The 24342-nt window shown below is 43.1% G+C and overlaps 1 protein-coding gene across 1 annotated transcript; it reads right to left on the bottom strand.

The window, feature by feature from the left end:
* Positions 1–5078: 5078 nt before the first annotated feature.
* On the bottom strand, positions 5079–23851 carry LOC141126925 (uncharacterized). The gene is made up of 4 exons (XM_073612991.1): positions 23810–23851; positions 21458–21650; positions 5954–6113; positions 5079–5865 (listed from the first exon to the last, which is right to left on the bottom strand). Exons 1-4 carry the CDS (start codon positions 23849–23851, stop codon positions 5079–5081), a joined length of 1182 nt encoding a protein of 393 aa, XP_073469092.1.
* Positions 23852–24342: the final 491 nt, after the last annotated feature.

Here is a 24342-nt window from a genome sequence, read left to right as displayed (position 1 = left end):
ATCCAGGCATTCTTTGGTAAACTTGCAGATTATAAGAGGTACAAATAAAAAAAATGTCATATTACAGTATATATATATGGAGTATATGGTTATACGATAGGACTTTGCACATGCTTTTGATAAGCTTGCCAGCAAAATTTAAATCAGACCTCAAATAATTTTTTCTATGCTAATAACTTGTGATTGTATAGGGCCTTAACAATTACCTTAGTATACATTATTGTCAAGACACTACATGCTTCGCTCAGCCTAAAGTAATTGAAATCTGCCCAGAACAATTAGTACATTAGGAAGCAGTTAACAGTTCCATGTCCTAAACTCTTATAGGGCGTACACACGGTCGGACTTTGTTCGGACATTCCGACAACAAAATCCTAGGATTTTTTCCGACGGATGTTGGCTCAAACTTGTTTTGTCTACACACGGTCGCACAAAGTTGTCGGAAAATCTGATCGTTCTAAACGCGGTGACGTAAAACACGTACGTCGGGACTTTAAACGGGGCAGTGGCCAATAGCTTTCATCTCTTTATTTATTCTGAGCATGCGTGGCACTTTGTCCGTCGGATTTGTGTACACACGATCGGAATTTCCAACAACGGATTTTGTTGTCGGAAAATTTTATCTCCTGCTGTCCAACTTTGTGTGTCGGAAAATCCGATGGAAAATGTCCAATGGAGCCCACACACGGTCGGAATTTCCGACAACACGCTCCGATCAGACATTTTCCATCGGAAAATCCGACCGTGTGTACGGGGCATTAGCTGTTCAATGTACCACTAATGAATGAAAAAACGTATTATTGCTTGACTGTTCTACGCATTCTTTTCTTCTAGTATTAGTACTTTTCTGCAGGGCCTAATTTGTGGGCAGGAAAGTGAATGTTTTAGCCTTCATAGTTTTGTTCCTAATTGCCCATATAAAGGCAGTATATGCCTATGTGTACCAATGTATGTGTGAAAGGTTTTAGACCTACTTTACAAGTAACTGGTTCATTAGTGAGCTGACAATAAATTTTGAGGCTAACTTGGATATTGAATGTCCGTCATAGAAGATGCTTGTTGGATTTTTGAGCATTACTTTATAGCAGGGGTCCTCAAACTATGGCCCGCGGGCCGAATCTGGCCCTCCAGCGTTTTTTATCCGGCCCGCAGACTGCCCCTTTAACATCGCAGCACTCCCCCTGCCCTCTGCTACTTTTATCACACAGGACGGGAAACATGACAGGTCTGGACAAAGGACCTTTTGTGTTAAGAAGCAGGTGATTGGTTACTAGGCATCGGGGCGGTCCCAGGAATCAATCACCTGCCTTTCACTTGCAAAGTCCCGCCCTTTGTCCGGACCTACCATGCTTCGTGTCTTGTGTGATACAGGTAACAGAGGGGAGTGGGAGTGCTGTGATATTATAGAAGGGGCGGCATTGTAATATCGATGAGGGGAGTCTGTGATGGGGGGGATCTGTGATAGGAGGCAGTCTGATCCCGCCCTTTGTCCGGACCTACCATGCTTCGTGTCTTGTGTGATACAGATAACAGAGGGGAGTGGGAGTGCTGTGATATTATAGAAGGGGCGGCAGTGTAATATCGATGTGGGGAGTCTGTGATGGGGGGGCATCTGTGATAGGAGGCAGTCTGATATGGGGGGGGACTGTGATATGGGGGGCTCTGTGATGGCGGAGTCTTTTATGGGGGATCTGTGATGGGGGGGATCTGTGATATGGGGGTATCTGATATGGGGGGGATCTGTGATGGGGGAGTCTGATATGGGGGGATCTGTGATGGGGGATCTGTGATGAGGGATCTGTGATGAGGGAGTCTGATATGGGGGGGGATCTGTGATATGGGGGGCTCTGTTATGGGGGATCTGTGATGGGGGAGTCTGATATGGGGGGGATCTGTGATATGGGGGGCTCTGTGATATGGGGGGATCTGTGATATGGGGGGATCTGATATGGGGGGATCTGTGATATGGGGGGGGATCTGTGATATGGGGGGATCTGTGATATGGGGGATCTGTGATTGGGGGGATCTGTGATGGGGGGATCTGTGATATGGGGGGAACTGTTATTGGGATCTGTGATGGGGGAGTCTGATATGGGGGGATCTGTGATATGGGCGGATCTGTGATATGGGGGGATCTGTGATGGGGAGTCTGATATGGGGGGATCTGTGATATGGGGGGATCTTTGATGGGGGACTCTGTGATATGGGGGGATCTGTGATATGGGGGATCTGTGATATGGGGGAGTCTGTGATATGGGGGGATCTGTGATGGGGGAGTCTGATATGGGGGGGATCTGTGATATGGGGGGATCTGTGATATGGGGGGATCTGTAATATGGGGGGATCTGTGATATGGGGGAGTCTGTGATGGGGGATCTGTGATATGGGGGGATCTGTGATATGGGGGGAGTCTATGATGGGGGGATCTGTGATGGGGGATCTGTGATATGGGGGGATCTGTGATGGCGGATTCTGTTATGGGGAAAGTCTGTGATGGGGCTTCTGTTATGGGGGTATCTGTGATGTGGGGCTTTGTGATGGAGAGGAGTTTGTGTTGGGGGGCTTTGTGATGGGGGGATCTGTCATGGGGGGGCTTTGTTATGGGGTGAGTCTGTGATGGGGAGGGGGGGTCTGTTATTGGGAGTGGTTCTGTAATGAGGGGAGTCTGTGAAATACTGATAAGTTCATATTGATTACAATTGTTCTTTATTTTAAATATTGTACTGTTTTTTCCTGTTTTTTTTTTTTTTTTGCACTACAAATAAGATGTGTGCATAGGAATTAGTTCATATTTTTTTTAAACTATAGTGCGGCCCCCCAACAGTCTGAGGGCCCGTGAACTGGCCCCCTGTTTAAAAAGTTTGAGGACCCCTGCTTTATAGGCTCTGTAACCACTGCTGTATCCAAAGCTGCCAGATCAGAGATCCCTCAGAACCCTATGTTAAGGATTTTGAAGCTTGACTAGGGTGGTTGAAGCCCTAAAGACAAATGCTGAGGTGGTGTCCTTGGATCCCCAAATAAGGTCTACTCTCACAGGTTTGTGTAAATGGGTGTATTGGGGTACATTAGTAACTCTGGCAGGTAGCTTGCCTATGGTGAAGGCTCTTCAGGAACACTTTAATTTAGAATCAAAGAAAAGACTGAAGACAACACTGTATAAGAGTCTAAGCATTACGTCTATCTATTTCCATTTAAAGAAATCAGATAAAATATAATTTGTGTAGGCAACACATTTTGGGGGCACAGCCATTTCATGGCTGAATCAATGGAAATGATACATATACATGTGAGCCAACATAAAAAATGTTATGTTAGACTATGGGGGAGATTTACTAAAACTGGTGCACACATAATCTGGTGCAGCTGTGCATAGTAACCAATCAGCTTCCAGGTTTTATTGTCAAAGCTAAAGGCTCCATTCACATTAGCGTGACTCTAAAGTCGCATGATTTCCAGCGTGACTTTTATGGGACTTCAATCCGACTTTACACACTCTGGATCAAAGTCGCTTCAAAAGTCACTTCAAAGTAGTACAGGCACATTTTCAAAGTCGCTGCAACTTTGAGCCCGGTTTCACACATGTGCGGTGCGAACTGAAGCTGCGGTTTCACTGCGCAGAGAAAAATCAGTTGTTCAGCGGTTCGTCAGCGTTTTAGCTGCGGATCAGCTGTGAATTCGGGAGTAACCCGTGAGTGTCTAATTATAGATGCAAATTTAGAGCAGGCCAATCACTTGTTATCTATTTCTGAGGCTGCTTATAAAAAGCTTGATTTTTCTGGACACTTCCTGGTTGTCCAGGAGTCTGTATTGTGTATTGTGTGGGTTATTTTTGTTAGCAAAATGTGTGCTGCTCTGCCTGTGATAATGCCAACAGTTGTTGCTGTAACAGCAGCAATCTTGCTGGAAGTAGAGAAGAGGAGAAGGAGGAGGAGAAGAAGATACTGGGTTCATCCCATACTAGCAAATAGGGATGAGAGAGGCCAGTTCATGATTCTGTATGAAGACCTCCGTGGGCATGAAGAAAAATGTTTTAATTACATGCGCATGTCAATAACTAGGTGAGTAATTTCTTTGCCAAACAATAATTTTAAAAACATATTTCCATAGTAGGGGAGGTTTGAAAAAGACACTGGTCCATCAAGTCTAACCTATGTGTGTGACTTTATGTCAGTGTTATAATTTTAAAAAGCGTGATGTTCCCGCCCCCCCCCCCCCAAAATCCATACCAGAATATTATCAGAGCATGCAGCCTAAAAGGCCATGAAAAGGGGGGGAGTGAGCACCCCCTTCCTGGACCAAACCAGGCCATATGCCCTTAACATGTGTAGTGTGTTTTGTGCCCCCCCCCCCACCCCCCAGAAAACATCTTGCCCCCAAGTTGATGAGGACAAGGTGCTTTGTGTGGGGGGATCCCACAACATTTTGTTGTCCAGTTTGTGACCAGACAATTGTTATTGTTAAATTCAGTTGCCAGTGGCTAAACATTTGTCCAAATGATGACACAACTGCAAATGACGTTATATCTTATTTGTTATGCCACTTCTTTAACATACATTTTTATTTTGCTAAAGGATGCAGGCCTTCTTACAAATAAGAATGTTCTTAAACACTTACCTTATTATTTAGAAAAGTGTATGGAAAAATTGGTTTCATACGCTAATCTAATAAAAGACTAATTTTTGAATTAGTTATGACAAATTACTTGGATTAATCTCCCCTCGCTTGGAGCGTCAGAACACGTGCTACAGACCAAGTATCCAGCCTGCTGAAAGATTACTGATCACATTAAGGTACTTTTCACCACTGATGTCCTTGTCATGTGAATGTAGGAGAATGCAATATTTTTAATTTTTAACTTTTCAAACATGTGTCATTCTAAATATATAACCCAACAAAAGTTGGTGTAATAATTATTTATTCAAGTATACTTAAAAAAATTATAAAATTGGCACATGTAGCCAACATAAATTAACATTCAACAAAAACAAAAAATATACATGTCTCTCAAGTAGGCCTCTTGAACATATTTTTCAAAACATGTGTCCTCTTGGTCCACAACCTTGGACAGACCTCAGAAATCACAGATTGTGATATGTTTTTTTAAAAGGGGCCTCAGTGGAGTAGTGACTGGCGGAAGCCTGGTCATCACGGGCAGTGCTGGGATTTGGCCTAGCCTCGCCATGTTGACTTGTCACATACATACCAGAATTTGGGGTGGGGGGCTGATTGAAGGAATTTAAGGATGGGATGGGATAGGGAATGTTACTGTGTCTAACTTCATATATGGAGGTTGCCTTTTCAAAGCTAGAAGGATAGGATGGGGGATTATAGGGGTAAGGTTGGTGTTGTTCTGGGTAGTGGACGTATCTGGGGTAGTTCAGGGGAGGTCTTGGTGGTGGCACATATGGCACTTGAAATGAAGCTTCCTCACGTGGCTCTGAGAAGGAGTGCAGCACTTGTTCGATAGTGCTTCGCATTTCAAAGTAGCGCTCAGGTTTGACTTTCTTTATTAGAGGGACAAAACTGAGCGCCAGTATAGTATCCGGACATAAAAAAGCATCCACCTTTTCAGACATGTTTTTCAACATTTCAAGTAGGCGCTCACTTATGTCAGGTTGCGATAGAGGTGGTCGCCTCCGTGGCACTTTGGCTGGCAGAACAATGTGTGCAGGAGCAGAGGAGGGCCCAGGGATAGCCTCTGCCACTGCAGATTGCTCATCTGGGTTGGTTTCCCACAGATTCGAGGAGCTTTGGATTTGTGACAAATCCTCTGTGCCTTCTTCCAAACTAATCTGGGCTTGGGCCTCCGGTTGTGCCTCCAGTTGGTCATCCATCACATCTTGTTCCTCCCAACTAGCTTCTGTCCTGTTAAGAAAAAAAGAGTGTAACTTAACTAGGCATAATCAAAGTTAAGAGGGTTGCAGATACATAGATGATATAGATGAAAACTTACTCCCTCATCTCCACAATGGGTTGCAGAAAATCTAAGTCCTTGGCAAACATATAGGGTACCCTAGGCGCTGCCCCCGAGCCACTCCTTGCTTCTTTGAGATGGCGTATATATTTGCGGTAAGCATCACGCATGCTGCGCCACCTTGTCTGTAAGTAATGCACTGAAAAACAAATAAATAAAATTAATTTTATTTATGTCTGCTTTTAGGTACCTAGCAACAGGAAATTTGTTTGGAAGTTTGCACTTTGAATTTAAGGTTGGGAAATCAACTATTAGTGGCATTGTAATCAAACCTGCCTAGTCATATGGGAAGAACTGAATGATTTGGTTATGAAGAAACCAAATAAACACGAATGGTTGCATGTAGCGGAGCTATTCTGGCAGCGTTGCAACTTCCCCAACTGTCTGGGAGCCATTAATGGGAAGCACATCCGCATCCTCAAGCCTCCAGCTAGTGGTAGCCAATATTTTAATTATAAGAAATATTTTTCGTTGGTATTAATGGCAGTGGCAGACGCAAATGATAAATTTCTTTATATTGATGTGGGTTCTTATGGCAGCAGCTCGGATTCTAGTGTATTTTCACATTCCTCATTTGGCCGCATGCTGCGTGAGAATACACTAGACTTGCCCAATCATTTTCCCCTGCCCGGAACAACAGATCCTTCCCTCCCACATGTATTTGTAGGAGATGAAGCGTTTGCACTTGCAGAGCACATGCTCAGGCCTTTTTCTAGTCGCTCTTTGACAACAGAAAAAAGAGTGTTCAATTATAGTCTCACTAGGGCACGACGAGTAGTTGAATGTGCATTTGGAATACTATGCAATAAGTGGATATTCATGCATACATCAATAAATCTCAGTATTGACCATGCTATCAGTGCTGTTAAAGCAGCCTGTGCACTGCACAACTATGTGCGTGAACGTGACGGATATCTATTTGAGGATTCCCTGAGCCATAACATGGAGGCGGCACAGTGGAATGTTACTAGGGGCACCACTAGTGGTACACATATTCGTGGTGAATTCCAAAACTTCTTTATTTCGCCAGCTGGGGAGGTGCCTTGGCAGATGAATTCTATCTAATCTGAAAAAGTGTGTATTGGTTTGCATTATATTATCAGGGCCTTGACAAAGTGAAAAGTGTGCTGTAACAAATAATGCTTTTTTTCATACTTTTTGTTTATTTAAATAAAAATAATGTTGTTCACATTTGCATTGTATATTCTTTTGCTAGCCTAAGCCAATCTTAGCTTATTAATTAATTTAGGGACCCCTCCGTCACTGTCTGACGCCGTTATGTGCACAGTGTTGAGGGCATGTGGCCTGGTATGGATTTGTGGGCAAACACACGCTGTTGTTTTTTATAATATTAGAATAAAAATGGACAACATAACTAAACAATAGGACAGCATCTACAGGAAGTGAAAAGGAATAAAAAACTTACATTTGTCAGCCTGAACTTGGGATGAGCACATGCACCACTCTGGCAAGATGATTCTGGCAATTTCCAGCCATGCATGTTTTTTAACAACGTTGTCCTTATATTTAGGATGCCGGGTGTCATAAATCATCGGTTTATCCCTCACAAGTCTAATCAGCTCCTCACAATCCACCGATTCCTTCGCCTTTGATGAAACTTTTCTACCCCTTTTTGCCATGCTTGCTTCGGTCACCACACCAAAAAGGACAGGGGAGGAACTGGAAGAGGGGGAGGTGTAGGAGGAGGGGAGATCATTTCTGTTCACACCGCAACACAGCTGCGAATCAGATGCGTGCCCATAGAAGATAATGGGCTTGTAATTCGCACCGCAATGACCAGAAAACGCACATGTTTTTTGTGCAATGCGCAGTGCGAATGCATCGCACATATGTGAACCAGCCTCATTCAAATGAACCTAGTTTAAAATGTCCTGCGAATTGGATGCGTTGTAATCCGCATCTAATTCGCATAGGTGTGAACCCGGGCTAAGGTGCACCGATTTGAACGAGTGCAATTGAAAAGAATGGACTGCGACTTGTCACACAACTTTGATATCCAAAGTCGCAAGACAAGTCGCACAAGTGTGAATGAAGCCTAACTGAACAAGCTGAAGTTAGATGCTGATTGGTTACTATGCACAGCTGCACCTGATTCTGAGTGCACCAGTGTTAGTAAATCTCCCCCTATATATAACAAACCCTGTACGATGACAAATGGGGCCAGAGAGAGGAGAAGAACTACCTAGAAATCAATTAAGTGCCATTAGCAGCACATATGTGAAATCATTATTGTCTAGACTACAGTATGGGGATTAACAGGGCCCTCTGATTCCTCCTGTATTGAATTGTATTGTAACTGTACTGTTTGCCCTGACGTTGTAAAGTGCTGTACAAACTGTTGGCACTATAGAAATCCTGTATAATAAAAATAATAGCTGTAATAATGTGTAGTGCCTCCCCTGTTGGCCAGGCTAATTTTTTTTACAATCCCCATCTAAACAAACATATTGGAATCCATGAGACTCGCCTAGTATGGATGATTCCCTGTCCTGATTTTTCTCATGGGTCCCTAATCCAAAAGGCATGTATACAACATAGATTAAACACAAGTGATGGCGATGTTTTTACCCCCCTGTTTTAAAAAAAAATGCATGTCGGATTTGGGGCACTATTTTATATATATATATATATATATATATATATATATATATATATATATATATATATATATTCACCTCTCTCATTCCTGAAGAAGTGAAATTGTTTACACAACATGTCAAGAATGCATGCAGGCTTCCCATCATATCATTGATATTGATGTACTTATTTTGATGCATTGTTTTGCATAGACAACAAAATAACATATTTGATGGGTGATAGAGGTGTGGATGAATACTGTACAAATATTTTTATTACCAAACAAAATAATCTTTCAATGGACACTGATAAATATTTTTTTAACAGCAATTAGTTCACATTGCATTACTTGTACTTTAAGACTCCAATCACACTTGTACGAATCCAAAGTCGCGTGACTTTGGAGTGCAACTTTGGATGGGCACGACTTGCATGTGACTGGTCCCTCTGCAAAGTCGGACCCACTGTTGCATGTAAAACATTCAGGTATGCCTTTCATGCAACTTTTGAGGGTTAACATTGCAGTCTATGACCCTCAAGTTGCATGAAAGTTGGACCAAAGTAGAGCATTAACTACTTTGAAGTCACTGGGGGGGGGACTTGCCATGCGACTTTGATGTCCAAAGTCACATGACAAGTCGCACAACTGTGAATGGGGTGTAAAAGTCCCATTTTTGTTTCTTGGTGTTGGCTGTTGTATACTAGGCATGCTGTACATCAGTTTGAACATCTGACATCCAGTTCAAATTTTAGTGCAAGTTCTAAACAAGTTCCACCCCTATCAAATCATTCTCTGCAGCTATTACCTTTTGTACCACCCCCTCCCTTTAGAATGTAAGCTCTATGAGCAGGGCCCTCCTTTACCTTTTGTATTGAACTGTACTGAAATTGTGTTGTGCCTCCTATACATTGTAAAGCGCTGCGTAAACTGTTGGCACTATATACATTGCGTATAATTATAATAATAATAATAATAAATGCTGTGCACAATAAACTAAACAAAAACTAAAACATGCTAAGATAGTAAATGGCAAGACAGTATATTATTCATCTGTGGATTTATAAGATAGTTGGTATAACATTTATAACAGTTTATAATTATAAAAATAGATTGTGAACGCCACTTTGATCGTGGTTGAAGCTAGGATGCATAAGACCCTTATTTATGCCAAAATGTCAGCTATTGAGGATGATAACATAGTGACATTCCACAAGATCTGGAAACCCTTGGTAAAACACTTCCTGCCTTCAGATTTCGACTGTTCTTTGTTGTTGCCTCAATAACTCTTCTGTCTATTTAATTATTGATCATAGCATTTCCTGGACGTGGGCCGCGCTACCATCAGGGGAGATTTTCCCCACTCCCTTCTCCCTCTTTCTCTCTATGATTTTACCCCTACTTTCCTATTTCATACTGTTCTATTAGTGGCGGGTATTTTAGATTGGCATCACTATTTCAGTCATCATTGAATTATATTGTCCGGCATCTCTTCCTTATCTAGCCCTTTCCTCTCCAACTACTTCCCTTACTTCCTTTCAAATAACCTATATTTATGGAATATCTCTTCTTCTTTCATACTCATAGTTATAAGATCAGAGAAAATTCCATATTGTATATTTTCTGTTATTCTGATCTTTACCTTTCATTTCTTTATTCGAAAACGTATGAGCATCTAAGATCTATAAAATGAGAATCTTCACCCTCTTTCAATTTACCTAGATACTTTAATGAATACACTCTTTTCAGTTTATAATGTGCCCCCACTCATCCACAGTTTGTGCCCATTTGGGGTGGATTTGTGGTCTGGAGGCATGACTTATTAGATTTAATGACTACTAAGAATCTTTTACTACAGTCCCATTACTACTTGTTATATGAATTGCTACTAGATCTTATTATTTTTGATGCTTTTTAACTGTTTTTTATACTTAAATTCGCAATTAATGGTTATGAATGTCTCCCATTTATGAGTTTACATGCTTTTCTATCTGTTCTTCTTATGTAAACTGCAATAAAAACATTGAACAAGAAAACTAGATTGTGATAAAAATAAACTGTAGATAATTATAAGTATGTAAAGTACAGTAGTTATAGGGCACAATATTTTAAATTATTCGACTGTGCGGCCATCTGCTCCCATAGGCGATCAAAGTGTTAACGCTCTTTGATTGACTCTATGGCCTTGGAGGACCAGAGCGACGTCATGACATCACTTCCAGTCCAGGCTGGAAGAAAAAATATGAAAATTAAAAAAAAATTAAAGCGAAAGATCAAAAAAAATTTTTTTTGATCTTTTGCTTTTAGAGGTAAGGAGGAGATTTGGGGTCTTTGTGTTCCCAGATCTCTTCATAAAGAAGACCAGTCATCCTAATTTCTATTACAAGGGATGTTTACATTCAACGGACAGTGTAAAAATTTAAATAAAACGAAAAAATAAATAAATAAAAAATGTAAAGCACCTCCATCCCTCCATGCGTGAAGCGAACGCATACTTAAGTCGCGCGCACATATGTAATTGGTACTTGAACCACATATGTGAGGTATTGCTGCGAACGTTAGAGCGAGACCAATAATTCTAGTGCTAGACCTCCTCTGTAACTCTAAACAGGTAACCTGTAAAGGTATATTATACAAAAAATTAGGGTAACTTTTTTTTTATTCATTAAAGTGTATTTTTTCCCAAAAAATTGTGTTTGCAAAACTGCTGCTCAAATACTGGTTGACATAAAAATTTCTACAATCGTCATTTTATTCCCTGGGGGCTCTGCTAAAAAAATGTATAATGTTTGGGGATTATAAGTAATTTTCTATCAAAAAATTCTGATTTAAACTTGTAAACAAAAAGTGCCAGAAAAAGCCTGGACAGCAAGTGGTTAATAAAAGGTATGCACGTACAGGAATATCAACAAAACCATTGTCAAGTTAACATATGTATCACTTGGTTTCTAGATATTCCTGTACTCATAAATTAGTTTCACCTCACTAAATATAACAACAGATATACTAATAGTGATGATACATCTAACCACTCCCTGCACGTGTATCTTTACTCACTGTACTTTCTGTGGTCAGTGGCGTCACTAGGGTTGGTGTCACCTGGTGCCGTAAAATATGGTGTCACCCCCCCCAGTCACTGAGCAATCCGGGGCACTGAGCAGGCTAGCGCATCAGCACAGCTCTCCCCCCTAGCCTGCCACAGTGCTCTGTCCTGCTGCTGTGCTGTGACAGCAGGAGTAGGACAGAGCAGTAGACATTGGGCAGGTTAGTGCATCAGGCTCTCTTCTGCCTAGCCCAACACAGTGCTCTACAGTGTGCTGAGCAGGCTAGTTTCAGGACAGCAGCCATCACGGTGGGCACCCTAAGCTGGCCCCTGTAAATGTTGTGGTTTATGCCAGTGTGACAATCCATGCACTGTCACGGATGGGGGTGACACCATCACGGTCGGATATCGCTTCCTTCTTAATGGTGCCACCCAGGCCTGGACTGGGACAAAAAATAGACCCAGGCTTTTTAGACTGAGCAGCCCAGTGTAATCCCCAAGTCTAAATCCCCCCCAGTGTAATTCTCCCAGTGTAACAGTGTAACCCCCTCCCAGTGTAATCCCCCTAATGTAACCTCCAATCCCCCATGTAAGCCCGCTAATGTGATCCCCCCAAATGTACCCCCCCCGGAGATACCCCCCGGGTAATCCCCCCCAGCGTAACCACCCCCTGTGTAATCCCCCTAAGTAATTCCGCTAATGTATCCCCCCAATGTACCCCCCCTTTATAATCCTGCTAATGTACCCCCCCAATGTACCCCCCTGTGTAATTCCGCTAATGTACACCCCCTGTGTAATCCCCCTAATGTACCCCCCCGTGTAATCCCCCTAAAGCCTAATGTACCCCCCGTGTAATCCCCCTACTGTACCCCCCTGTGTAACCCCCCCTAATGTACCCCCCGTGTAATCCCCCTAATTTACCCCCCCCGTGTAATCCCCCTAATGTACCCCCCTGTGTAATCCTGCTAATGTACCCCCCTAATGTAACCACCCACTGTGTAATTCCATTAACCACTTAAGGACCAGCCTCGTTTTGGAATTTAGGTGTTTACATGTTTAAAACAGGTTTTTTTACTAGAAAATTACTTAAAATCCCCAAACATTATATGTTGTTTTTTTCTAACACCCTAGAGAATAAAATGGCGATCATTACAATACTTTTTTTCACACCGTATTTGCGCAGCGGTCTTACAAGCATGCTTTTTTTTGGAAAAAATTCACTTTTTTGAATAAAAAAATAAGACAACAGTAAAGTTAGCCCAATTTTTTTTTTTTTTATACTGTGAAAGATAATATTACACCAAGTAAATTGATACCCAACATGTTACACTTCAAAATTGCGCCCGCTCGTGGAATGGCGTCAAACTTTTACCCTCAAAAATCTCCATAGGCGACGTTTAAAAAATTCTACAGGATGCATGTTTTGTGTTACAGAGGAGGTCTAGGGCTAGAATTATTGCTCTCGCTCGAATGATTGCAGCGATACCTCACATGTGTGGTTTGACCACCGTTTTCATATGCGGACGCTACTCATGTATGCGTTCGCTTCTCCCCGCGAGCTTGTCGGGACGGGGGATTTAAAAAAAAAAAAAAAATATATATATATATATATATATATATATTTATTATTTATTTACATGATTTTATTTATTTTTACACTGTTTAAAAGAAAAAAGTGTCACTTTTATTCCTATTACAAGGAATGTAAACATCCCTTGTAATATAGAAAAAACATGACAGGACCTCTTAAATATGAGATCTGGGGTCAAAAAGACCTCAGATCTCATATTTACACTAAAATGCAATAAAAAAAAAAAAAAGTCATTTAAAAAAAATGACATTGAAAAAAATGTGCCTTTAAGACGTATGCAGTGTCATGGAGACGAGTGGGTGCCATCTTAGCCTCACTAGTCTCCAGGCACAGCAAGGAGACAGACGTGATCACCTCCGCCACCACCGATGAGTCCGGTAAGCGGCGGAGGGCACTGGATCACAGTGGGGGGGGCCCTCTCCCGCCACCAATAAAAGTGACTTCGCGGCGAATCCGCCGCAGAGACCACTTTTATCTGAAAGCAGACTGCCGCACGAAAATTGGGGATACCGGGGTTATGGCAGCTAGCTGCTGCCACAACGATATCCGCCACCAAACTTTGGACGTACATCGGCGTGCGGCAGTCGGCAAGTGGTTAATGTATCCCCCTAATGTACCCACCCTGTGTATTACTCCTAATGTACCCCCCTGTGTAATCCCCTTAATGTACCCCCTGTGCAATCCCCCTAATGTACCCCCCCATGTAATCCTGCTAATGTATCCCCCTAATGTACCCCCTCTAATGTATCCCCCCTGTGTAATCCTGCTAATGTATCCCCCTAATGTACCCCCTGTGTAATCCCCCTAATGTACCCCCCCTGTGTAATCCCCCTAATGTATCCCCCCTGTGTAATCCTGCTAATGAATCCCCCTAATGTACCCCCCTGTGTAATCCCCCTAATGTATCCCCCCCTGTGTAATCCTGCTAATGTATCCCCCTAATGTACCCCCCTGTGTAATCCCCCTAATGTACCCCCCCGTGTAATCCCCCTAATGTATCCCCCCTGTAATCCTGCTAATGTACCCCCTAATGTACACCCCCCCATGTATATCTGCCCATATATCCCCTCCCTACATTCACAGAACCCAGATCAGCGTGGCTCTGTCCACATGGATGTCCCTCCTCCTAGGCTCCTCCTCCTATTGTGGATGTACTGTCAGTGTGGAGGAGGAGCCTGGGTGCCGTCAGCTCTGAGGAGTGTAATTGTGATAGGCAGCCGGCATCTCTCCCCGCCTGCCTGTCACAATAATAGGCGATTGCAGTGCCGGTTCCCGGAGGACATGTGGGCGCTGGCCACTGGGCTATGGGAACCAGCGCTGTCTGCCTCACAATTCTTTCTCCTCCTCCCTCCCTGAACATCACTGAGCAGAGAATGGTTTTATCCGGGGGAGGAGCTTATACTATGCACGTCACCCGCTGCTATCTCTCAGGAGTTTGCATGAGAACATGCCTTTTTATCCATTGAAACTTTTTTATTGATATTTTTATTGCGTGCGCTTGTTAGCCCTATATTTTATGCTCTTTACCCATTTGAAATAAACCTACGGAGTACACTTATGGGGCGTACACACGGTCGGACTTTTCGGCTACAAAAGTCCGATGGATGCCAATGGACCAAATCCGGTGGACAATCCAATTGTGTGTGGGCTTCCCCGGACTTTCAGCGGACTTTTCCAGTCACAAATCTGACGGACTTTAGATTTGGAACTTGCTTCAAATTTATGTCGTAACTCCGCCGGAGCCAGAAATCCGCTCGTCTGTATGCTAGTCCGACGGACAAAAACCCACGCTAGGGCAGCTATTGGCTACTGGCTATCAATTTCCTTATTTTAGTCCGGTCGTACGTCATCACGTACGAATCCATCGGACTTTTGTGTGATCGTATGTAGGCAAGTCCGCCGCAAGTCCGCCAAAAGTCCGTCGAAAGTTTGTTGGACGGGCTGGCGGACTTTTGTAGCCGAAAAGTCCGACAGTGTGTACTCCCCATTAGAGCGTTTTTTTTCTTTTTACATTTGGGACCGTTGTGTCTTCACATTATTATTGCCACTTTGGGAACCAATACCGATGCATCTCACTGCTGGATCGGTGTCTCATGGTGTTGGATTGGGGACCCCCATAGTTGCATTGGAGTGTGCCTTCATCTCTCAATGGATATATGCGTTTCTGACCTCCTATAACAAGAGGTCCACCTGATACGGTAAGCGCATCTGTTTGTCTGTGGTGGAGGATTACCACCAGAGAATTTATTTCCTTTTCCATCACGAGGGAACTTTCCATTCTTCATTTTGGACATCTCAGTCCCTATATTTTGAAATGGACTTTTTCCCTCACATTATTGTGCTGCACTAACATTGTTTTATTTATCGATTAATGTGTGTTTTCACTAAAACATTAGCACCAACTTTTTTAAAAGAATGTTCATAAAAACAGTATGTTAGGGAAATTATTAGAATCTGATTTGTAGAAGTACTGGCAGGAGAAGTTCTCATTGCCCCTAAGCTATGTTCATATATGTGGTCTGAAATCAAGAAAAAGAGACAAACTCATCTTACCAATTGCAGACTTGTTCTAACATGAACAGTTAGGAGGCAATATGTAACACTTGGATTGGAACAGAGCCTGCTATATACAGATGCTAGAGCAATGCTGCCTATATACTATGAGGTGTATTTATAAACAAGTGAATGTGACTTTCATCAAGCATTCACTGATGGAACTATCGACTGCGAACTCCAACACCTTCTGTATCATTGGCACATACCCCGATAGACTGCGATCTCCAATACCTTTTGTATCATTGGCACATACCCCGATAGACTGCGATCTCCAATACCTTTTGTATCATTGGCACATACCCCTATAGACTGTGAACTCACTTTTCCATCTAGCACAAAACAGTACTGTGAAATAGCTCAAAGTAGTTAGTCACATTTAACTGGATTTGGTATGTAATATTGAAGATGTTTTGTTTCCTACCAACCACTTCTTTAGTTCCTGGCATGCACTGGAACTGAGGAACTGATTTGGTAAGCTATGAAATGTCTTCATCATTACACAGCAAGTCCAGTCGAATGTGGCTACCTACTACAAGCTATAGATGAGAACCTTCACAGACAGTACTGTAAAGTATTGAACAAAACGTATGCAATTAATAGCAAGAATAGAAGGTTAGGTTTACATATACAGTATCTCACAAAAGTGAGTACACCCCTCACATTTTTGTAAATATTTTATTATATCTTTTTATGTGACAACACTGAAGAAATGACACTTTGCTACAATGTAAAGTAGTGAGTGTACAGCTTGTAGAACAGTGTAAATTTGCTGTTTCCTCAAAATAACTCAAAACACAGCCATTAATGTCTAAACCACTGGCAAAAAAAGTAAGTACACCCTAAATGAAAATGACCAAATTGGGCCTAAAGTGTCAATATTTTGTGTGGTCACCATTATTTTCCAGCACTGCCTTAACTCTCTTGGGCATGGAGTTCACCAGAGCTTCACAGGTTGCCACTGGAGTCCTCTTCCACTCCTCTATGATGACATCACGGATCTGGTGGATGGTAGGGACCTTGCACTCCTCCACCTTTCGTTTGAGAATGCCCCACAGATGCTCAATAGGGTTTAGGTCTGGAGACATGCTTGAGCAGTCCATCACCTTTACCCTCAGCTTCTTTAGCAAGGCAGCAGTCGTCTTGGAGGTGTGTTTGGGGTCATTATCATGTTGGAATACTACCCTGCGGCCTAGTCTCTGAAGGGAGGGGATCATGCTCTGCTTCAGTATGTCACAGTACATGTTGGCATTCATGGTTTTCTCAATGAACTGTAGCTCTCCAGTGCCACCACCATACTTGACTGTAGGCAAGACACACTTGTCTTTGTACTCCTCACCTGGTTGCCACCACACACGCTTGACACCATCTGAACCAAATACGTTTAACTTGGTCTCATCAGACCACAGGACATGGTTCCAGTAATCTATGTCCGTAAGTCTTCTTGTCTTCAGTAAACTGTTTGCAGGCTTTCTTATGCACCATCTTTAGAAGAGGTATAAGGGTGGCTAGATGGTACCAGAGGATACAGCACCTCATCCCCAAAGTAATCAAATAGTTATTGGGTATGTGGACGGGGGATTATAACGGTGCCAAGGTCAAAAAAATATTTTCAAAGAAAAGTAATAGAGAGAAGGAATAAGAAGCAAAAAATACAAAATTTATTGATAATCTGACATAGACAAAATACACATTACATACAATATCATGTTACACTAAAAGGAAGATTATGGATACATGTACTGTAAGTGACCCTAAGAATGGTAGGGTGGGCCAGGTGGAGATGGCCGTTGAAGGAGAAGGGCTCGATTTCCTACATGTTTCGCCAAGACATTGGCTTCTTCAGGGAACAAGAGCTCATAAGGTAGATATTTAAAAACAATTCTGTGTGGTAAACATGAAAAACATGGTGAGAGCAATACTTTAACCGGACACTACATAGTATAAACAATAAAAATAAAAAATAGAGACTGTGGCTGGACAGTCATGCGACCAAAGGCTCCACACTAAGTAACGGTAATGCAAACATACCTGGGGCCTCAGTGCCCGAGAAGGGAGGGAGGAGAAGGGAAGGGGGAACACAGCCACCCAAGGGGATCCCCGCAGGGGAGCGGCCAGGCCGCGCCGTAAATTGTGCCTGCAGGGGGCATACAGTAAACCTGGCAAAGGAATGTAAAGATAACCATAAGTCATGATGCACTTGTAATAATAATCCAGAGATAAAATAGCACTTCCGTGCATTATATTCGAGAGAATACATAAAATGTATATATATGTATGTATATGAGTAAATGTATCTATATCTCTAGAGAAAAAAAAAGAAAAAAAGTGCAGACTTACATGTATGTTTAAAAACCGTAGAAAGAAAATATGGTCACGAGGTGCCTGTAATAGATGTATGCACACAGCAGGGGCAAAACGTCAAGATTGGACCAAATCAATGGTCCAATTGGACCCGGCCTGATTAAAGAAATAGATACCATTAGGGGTGGTACTATTAGTAACTAGGACCATATGGAGTAGTAGTGCCTGTACTTACTTAATAATGTCAGCTGTAGAGAGAGATTCTCATAGCAACACGTTCACAGGTATGTAATACCTAGTCTGTCATGGCGTAGACACTGTTAATTGAAAGAATCAATCTTGGCCAGCAGAATGAAAAGCAGGTCCAAGGTGGCTCCTAAAGGATGTATAGGAGCATGATGAATAGTTCGTTTAAAAGGCATAAAGTAAGAGTGTTTTAAAGGGTAAAAATTACCTTGTAACTGTGTGCAGAGAAGATACAGGCACGTCTCTCGTCCATCAAGGAACTGAGGAACTGGCCGGTTACTTGTATGCCCCCCACACCTGATCAGATGATGATCAGGTGTGCGGACGCAAACGAGGGGTGTTCACGGCTGCGCACTGCGCGGTGCCTCGGAACTACAGGTTCCATCATGCACCGCGCGCGCATGCTCAGAGTGTACGGCCCGTGTGGCGAATGGGGAGGCGAACAACCCTGGAATAGGAGGTGCCCAGGTGTCGCTTCGTCCAATCTGCCGATGGAAAAGGAGGGCCGGAGAGTCTGAGAACAGACGTGGGCACCCTGGGGCAGACAAAAGTCTGCACCTTGGCGTCCGTACAGGCAGAAACAGCGCTGGCCACGCCGGCCCCAAGCGGGGAGAACCCACACAGTGACCGCCCACCCCCCACACATCAACCAACCCCCCCCAATCAGGAGCTGACCAAGGCACCCAGGAACGAGTGCAGACCGGTGGTGGGGCACAGCGGGGCATGAGGGGTAGTGTGCTAAGACACAGGGTAGGGGGATGAGGCCTATACTGCCCAACATTCCGCAGGGGTCACTGGGGAAAGTGGGAAGTACCTGTGTGTCGGCACACGACAACCAGCCACAATGTGTGTAAAGTGCATAGAAAACCATTGGGTCCTAGTATGCCAATAAAGTTTATAACCAAAATTACAAGTGCAGAAAAGGAAAAGATACGTTGAACAACACATATCTATAGCACAACTTATATGCTGCAGCACATATATGGCGATATTTTTAGTAATAACAATAAGAATTTAATATAACGAGTAAATACAAACTGAATACACTGTGTATATCAAACAGAATATATAGGGTATGGAATCAATATAAATACTTATAGAGGCAATACATTCATGGCAATTGCAGATAGTGCAATGTTTCACAGTACTAAAGGGGAATTTTGTGGAGGGGACCACAGGTGGAGCCATGGCAATAAAGGGGAAAGAAGGTCAAAAAGCTGCGAAGAATGGAGAACTGGAAAAGGGGGGTGGGGGGCTCAAAGAAGGGGAGACAGGTAAAGGTGGAAATGGGAAAAAGAACCACACACGACGTTGCCTAGAGAGTGGGCAATAAAAAAGAGAAATAAATGGTAGATAAAAATATTTAAACTGATACGTATTAGAGAAAGGGCTTGAAACTCAAATATTCATTGAGTCCTGGGGAAATGGTGGCATTTAATGTATGAATCCATTTTGTTTCAAGTCGTAGTAGTAAGTTGTCAGTACTGCCACCTCTTGCATGTGGGGGAATATGTTCAAGTGCGGAAAATAGAATAACATGGGGATCATAATTATGTTGGGCAGCAATGTGCCTGTTGATGGCCGTGGTGGTGGTGTTCTTATAGAGTGGTTTTATATGATCCCGAATACGAATCTGAAAGGGGCGCTTAGTTTTACCAACATAGAATGAGCCGCATTGGCATTGAGCCAGATATACGACCCCAACAGTGACACAGGTGACATAGTGTCTGATGGTATGTGTTTTTCCATTGGGTAAGTTGACAACTTGAGAGTTGGCAACAAATGCACATATGTCACATTTACCACATTGATAGGTACCAGTGGCAGTAGGCCTGTGTGTAATATCAATGGAATGATGACTGTGAATCAAACGATCACGAAGAGAAGGGGAGCGTCGGTAAGTGATATCAGGGTATGTATTGATATATTTAGCAATAATAGGGTCAGATGTAAGTAGAGGCCAAAATTGTTTAAGGACATCTTTAATTTGAGTGTGCTGATTAGAGAATTGGGTGATGAGTCGTGTGGGTTGTTTAGAGTCCAATGGTTTGTCAGGAAAGACCAAATCTTTCCGATTAAGTTTCTTTGCCTTGTGGAATGCTTTTTTTAGCAAGGAATGGCTATAGCCTCTATCTAAGAGTCTGTTGTAGAGGTCATGTGCCGCCTTGAGGAAATCATCCTCACGGGTACAGTTACGTTTGATCCTAACATATTGGCTATATGGGATGCTTCGAAGGAGAGGCTCAGGGTGGGCACTCTGGGCGTGCAGAATTGTATTGCCCGAAGAGGGTTTGCGGTATAGGGTGGTGTAAACTTGGCCGTTGGGTTGTACACCAATCTGGAGGTCCAGAAAGTGGATCTGCGATTGGCTGCACTCCATAGTAAACTTGAGGTTATATGTATTTTTAGTGAGGCTTTGTACGAATAGAGATAGTTCTTCCATGGTGCCAGCCCAAAACAGCAGTATGTCATCAATATACCTGTACCAGGATATGATCCTGGACAGGTAGGGATTAGGATGAGTCAAATCAAAGAGTTCCCTCTCCCACCCCCCCAGGTACAGGTTGGCGTAGGCGGGGGCACACTTGGTCCCCATAGCCACGCCCTGTACCTGGAGGAAGTGGGAGGAACCAAACATAAAGTAATTGCGTGTAAGTATAAATCTCAATAGTTCGAGGACAAAGTCTCCATATTTGTCATATTGAGGGCCTCTAGCTCGAATGAGTTTGCTAATGACTGAGATGCCTCTGTTGTGAGGAATTATGTTGTACAGACTCTCCACATCTAGGGCTACCAACCATGTGCCACTGGGCAGAGATTGGCCATCTAATATACGAAGGAGATGGATAGTGTCCTTTATATATGAGGGCAGAGCTACAACATGGGGTGCCAAATATTTGTCTACCAGTGCACTAGCAGATTCTGTGAGGCACTGGCGACCAGAGACAATTGGACGACCAGGAGGGTGGTCAAGGGATTTGTGCAGTTTAGGAAGGGAGTAGAAAGTAGGAGTGGTAGGTTCTTTCACATAAAGAAACTTCCATGTGTTGGAGTCTATAATGCCTTTTTGGTAAGCTGCAAATATCAACTGTTGGTATTCGGATATGTAGTGATTAATGAGTGATTTAGAAATTGGTCTATACCACTCACGGTTGTTTAAGATATCAAGGCACATTTGCTCGTAAAAGGACGTATCCATCACCACCACGTTGCCGCCCTTATCGGCTGGCTTGATGGTGAGTTCCGGATGATTTTGTAAAGATTTAATGGCCCTACTATGAGCCGGAGTTAGGTTGGAGGGATACGCAGAGTTGAGGTTTAAGCCTTCGATGGAATTAGTAACCTGTTGTACAAAAGCCCATATGTTGGGATTCGTAGAAAGGTTTGGAAAGTTCATAGATTTGGGTTTAAACGAAGCGGGGGGGGGAAGGGAGCACTAAGGGCGGTGGCCCCATGATCGGTAGGGTCAAGAAGGTCATCGCCATCAGTGTAGCCCTCCTCCCAAAGTGACATTAGTTCTTCTAGGGCTTGTATTTCCGCTAAGGTAGGGACCTGTTGAGAGGGATTGGAGTGCACACTCTGGGCGGGTACAGTGCTAGATTTGGATTTATCGTAAATTACTTTAAAGAGTAGTTTACGTGCAAAGAGATGCACGTCTTTAATAAAGGCAAATTTATCGAAGTCATTGGAAGGACAGAATGTGAGGCCTAATTGACTTCGATAAATTTGCCTTTATTAAAGACGTGCATCTCTTTGCACGTAAACTACTCTTTAAAGTAATTTACGATAAATCCAAATCTAGCACTGTACCCGCCCAGAGTGCGCACTCCAATCCCTCTCAACAGGTCCCTACCTTAGCGGAAATACAAGCCCTAGAAGAACTAATGTCACTTTGGGAGGAGGGCTACACTGATGGCGATGACCTTCTTGACCCTACCGATCATGGGGCCACCGCCCTTAGTGCTCCCTTCCCCCCCCCCCGCTTCGTTTAAACCCAAATCTATGAACTTTCCAAACCTTTCTACGAATCCCAACATATGGGCTTTTGTACAACAGGTTACTAATTCCATCGAAGGCTTAAACCTCAACTCTGCGTATCCCTCCAACCTAACTCCGGCTCATAGTAGGGCCATTAAATCTTTACAAAATCATCCGGAACTCACCATCAAGCCAGCCGATAAGGGCGGCAACGTGGTGGTGATGGATACGTCCTTTTACGAGCAAATGTGCCTTGATATCTTAAACAACCGTGAGTGGTATAGACCAATTTCTAAATCACTCATTAATCACTACATATCCGAATACCAACAGTTGATATTTGCAGCTTACCAAAAAGGCATTATAGACTCCAACACATGGAAGTTTCTTTATGTGAAAGAACCTACCACTCCTACTTTCTACTCCCTTCCTAAACTGCACAAATCCCTTGACCACCCTCCTGGTCGTCCAATTGTCTCTGGTCGCCAGTGCCTCACAGAATCTGCTAGTGCACTGGTAGACAAATATTTGGCACCCCATGTTGTAGCTCTGCCCTCATATATAAAGGACACTATCCATCTCCTTCGTATATTAGATGGCCAATCTCTGCCCAGTGGCACATGGTTGGTAGCCCTAGATGTGGAGAGTCTGTACAACATAATTCCTCACAACAGAGGCATCTCAGTCATTAGCAAACTCATTCGAGCTAGAGGCCCTCAATATGACAAATATGGAGACTTTGTCCTCGAACTATTGAGATTTATACTTACACGCAATTACTTTATGTTTGGTTCCTCCCACTTCCTCCAGGTACAGGGCGTGGCTATGGGGACCAAGTGTGCCCCCGCCTACGCCAACCTGTACCTGGGGGGGTGGGAGAGGGAACTCTTTGATTTGACTCATCCTAATCCCTACCTGTCCAGGATCATATCCTGGTACAGGTATATTGATGACATACTGCTGTTTTGGGCTGGCACCATGGAAGAACTATCTCTATTCGTACAAAGCCTCACTAAAAATACATATAACCTCAAGTTTACTATGGAGTGCAGCCAATCGCAGATCCACTTTCTGGACCTCCAGATTGGTGTACAACCCAACGGCCAAGTTTACACCACCCTATACCGCAAACCCTCTTCGGGCAATACAATTCTGCACGCCCAGAGTGCCCACCCTGAGCCTCTCCTTCGAAGCATCCCATATAGCCAATATGTTAGGATCAAACGTAACTGTACCCATGAGGATGATTTCCTCAAGGCGGCACATGACCTCTACAACAGACTCTTAGATAGAGGCTATAGCCATTCCTTGCTAAAAAAAGCATTCCACAAGGCAAAGAAACTTAATCGGAAAGATTTGGTCTTTCCTGACAAACCATTGGACTCTAAACAACCCACACGACTCATCACCCAATTCTCTAATCAGCACACTCAAATTAAAGATGTCCTTAAACAATTTTGGCCTCTACTTACATCTGACCCTATTATTGCTAAATATATCAATACATACCCTGATATCACTTACCGACGCTCCCCTTCTCTTCGTGATCGTTTGATTCACAGTCATCATTCCATTGATATTACACACAGGCCTACTGCCACTGGTACCTATCAATGTGGTAAATGTGACATATGTGCATTTGTTGCCAACTCTCAAGTTGTCAACTTACCCAATGGAAAAACACATACCATCAGACACTATGTCACCTGTGTCACTGTTGGGGTCGTATATCTGGCTCAATGCCAATGCGGCTCATTCTATGTTGGTAAAACTAAGCGCCCCTTTCAGATTCGTATTCGGGATCATATAAAACCACTCTATAAGAACACCACCACCACGGCCATCAACAGGCACATTGCTGCCCAACATAATTATGATCCCCATGTTATTCTATTTTCCGCACTTGAACATATTCCCCCACATGCAAGAGGTGGCAGTACTGACAACTTACTACTACGACTTGAAACAAAATGGATTCATACATTAAATGCCACCATTTCCCCAGGACTCAATGAATATTTGAGTTTCAAGCCCTTTCTCTAATACGTATCAGTTTA

Source organism: Aquarana catesbeiana, linkage group LG02 (assembly GCF_042186555.1).
Source record: "Aquarana catesbeiana isolate 2022-GZ linkage group LG02, ASM4218655v1, whole genome shotgun sequence".
In the NCBI taxonomy this organism is placed as follows: Eukaryota; Metazoa; Chordata; class Amphibia; order Anura; family Ranidae; genus Aquarana; species Aquarana catesbeiana.
The sequence above is the reverse complement of the archived record's forward strand: the minus strand, read 5'-3'. Positions and strand labels throughout refer to the sequence as shown.

Excerpts from the sequence above, each read along its gene's own strand:
- LOC141126925 (XM_073612991.1), bottom strand. The coding sequence starts at position 23,851 with ATGACTGTGAATCAAACGATCACGAAGAGAAGGGGAGCGTCG. Across the intron at positions 21,651-23,809 it reads CGAAGAGAAGGGGAGCGTCG|GTTACTAATTCCATCGAAGG; the intron begins GTAAGTGATATC and ends TTTGTACAACAG. Across the intron at positions 6,114-21,457 it reads CCTTGATATCTTAAACAACC|TGCATTACTTACAGACAAGG; the intron begins GTGAGTGGTATA and ends TTTGTTTTTCAG.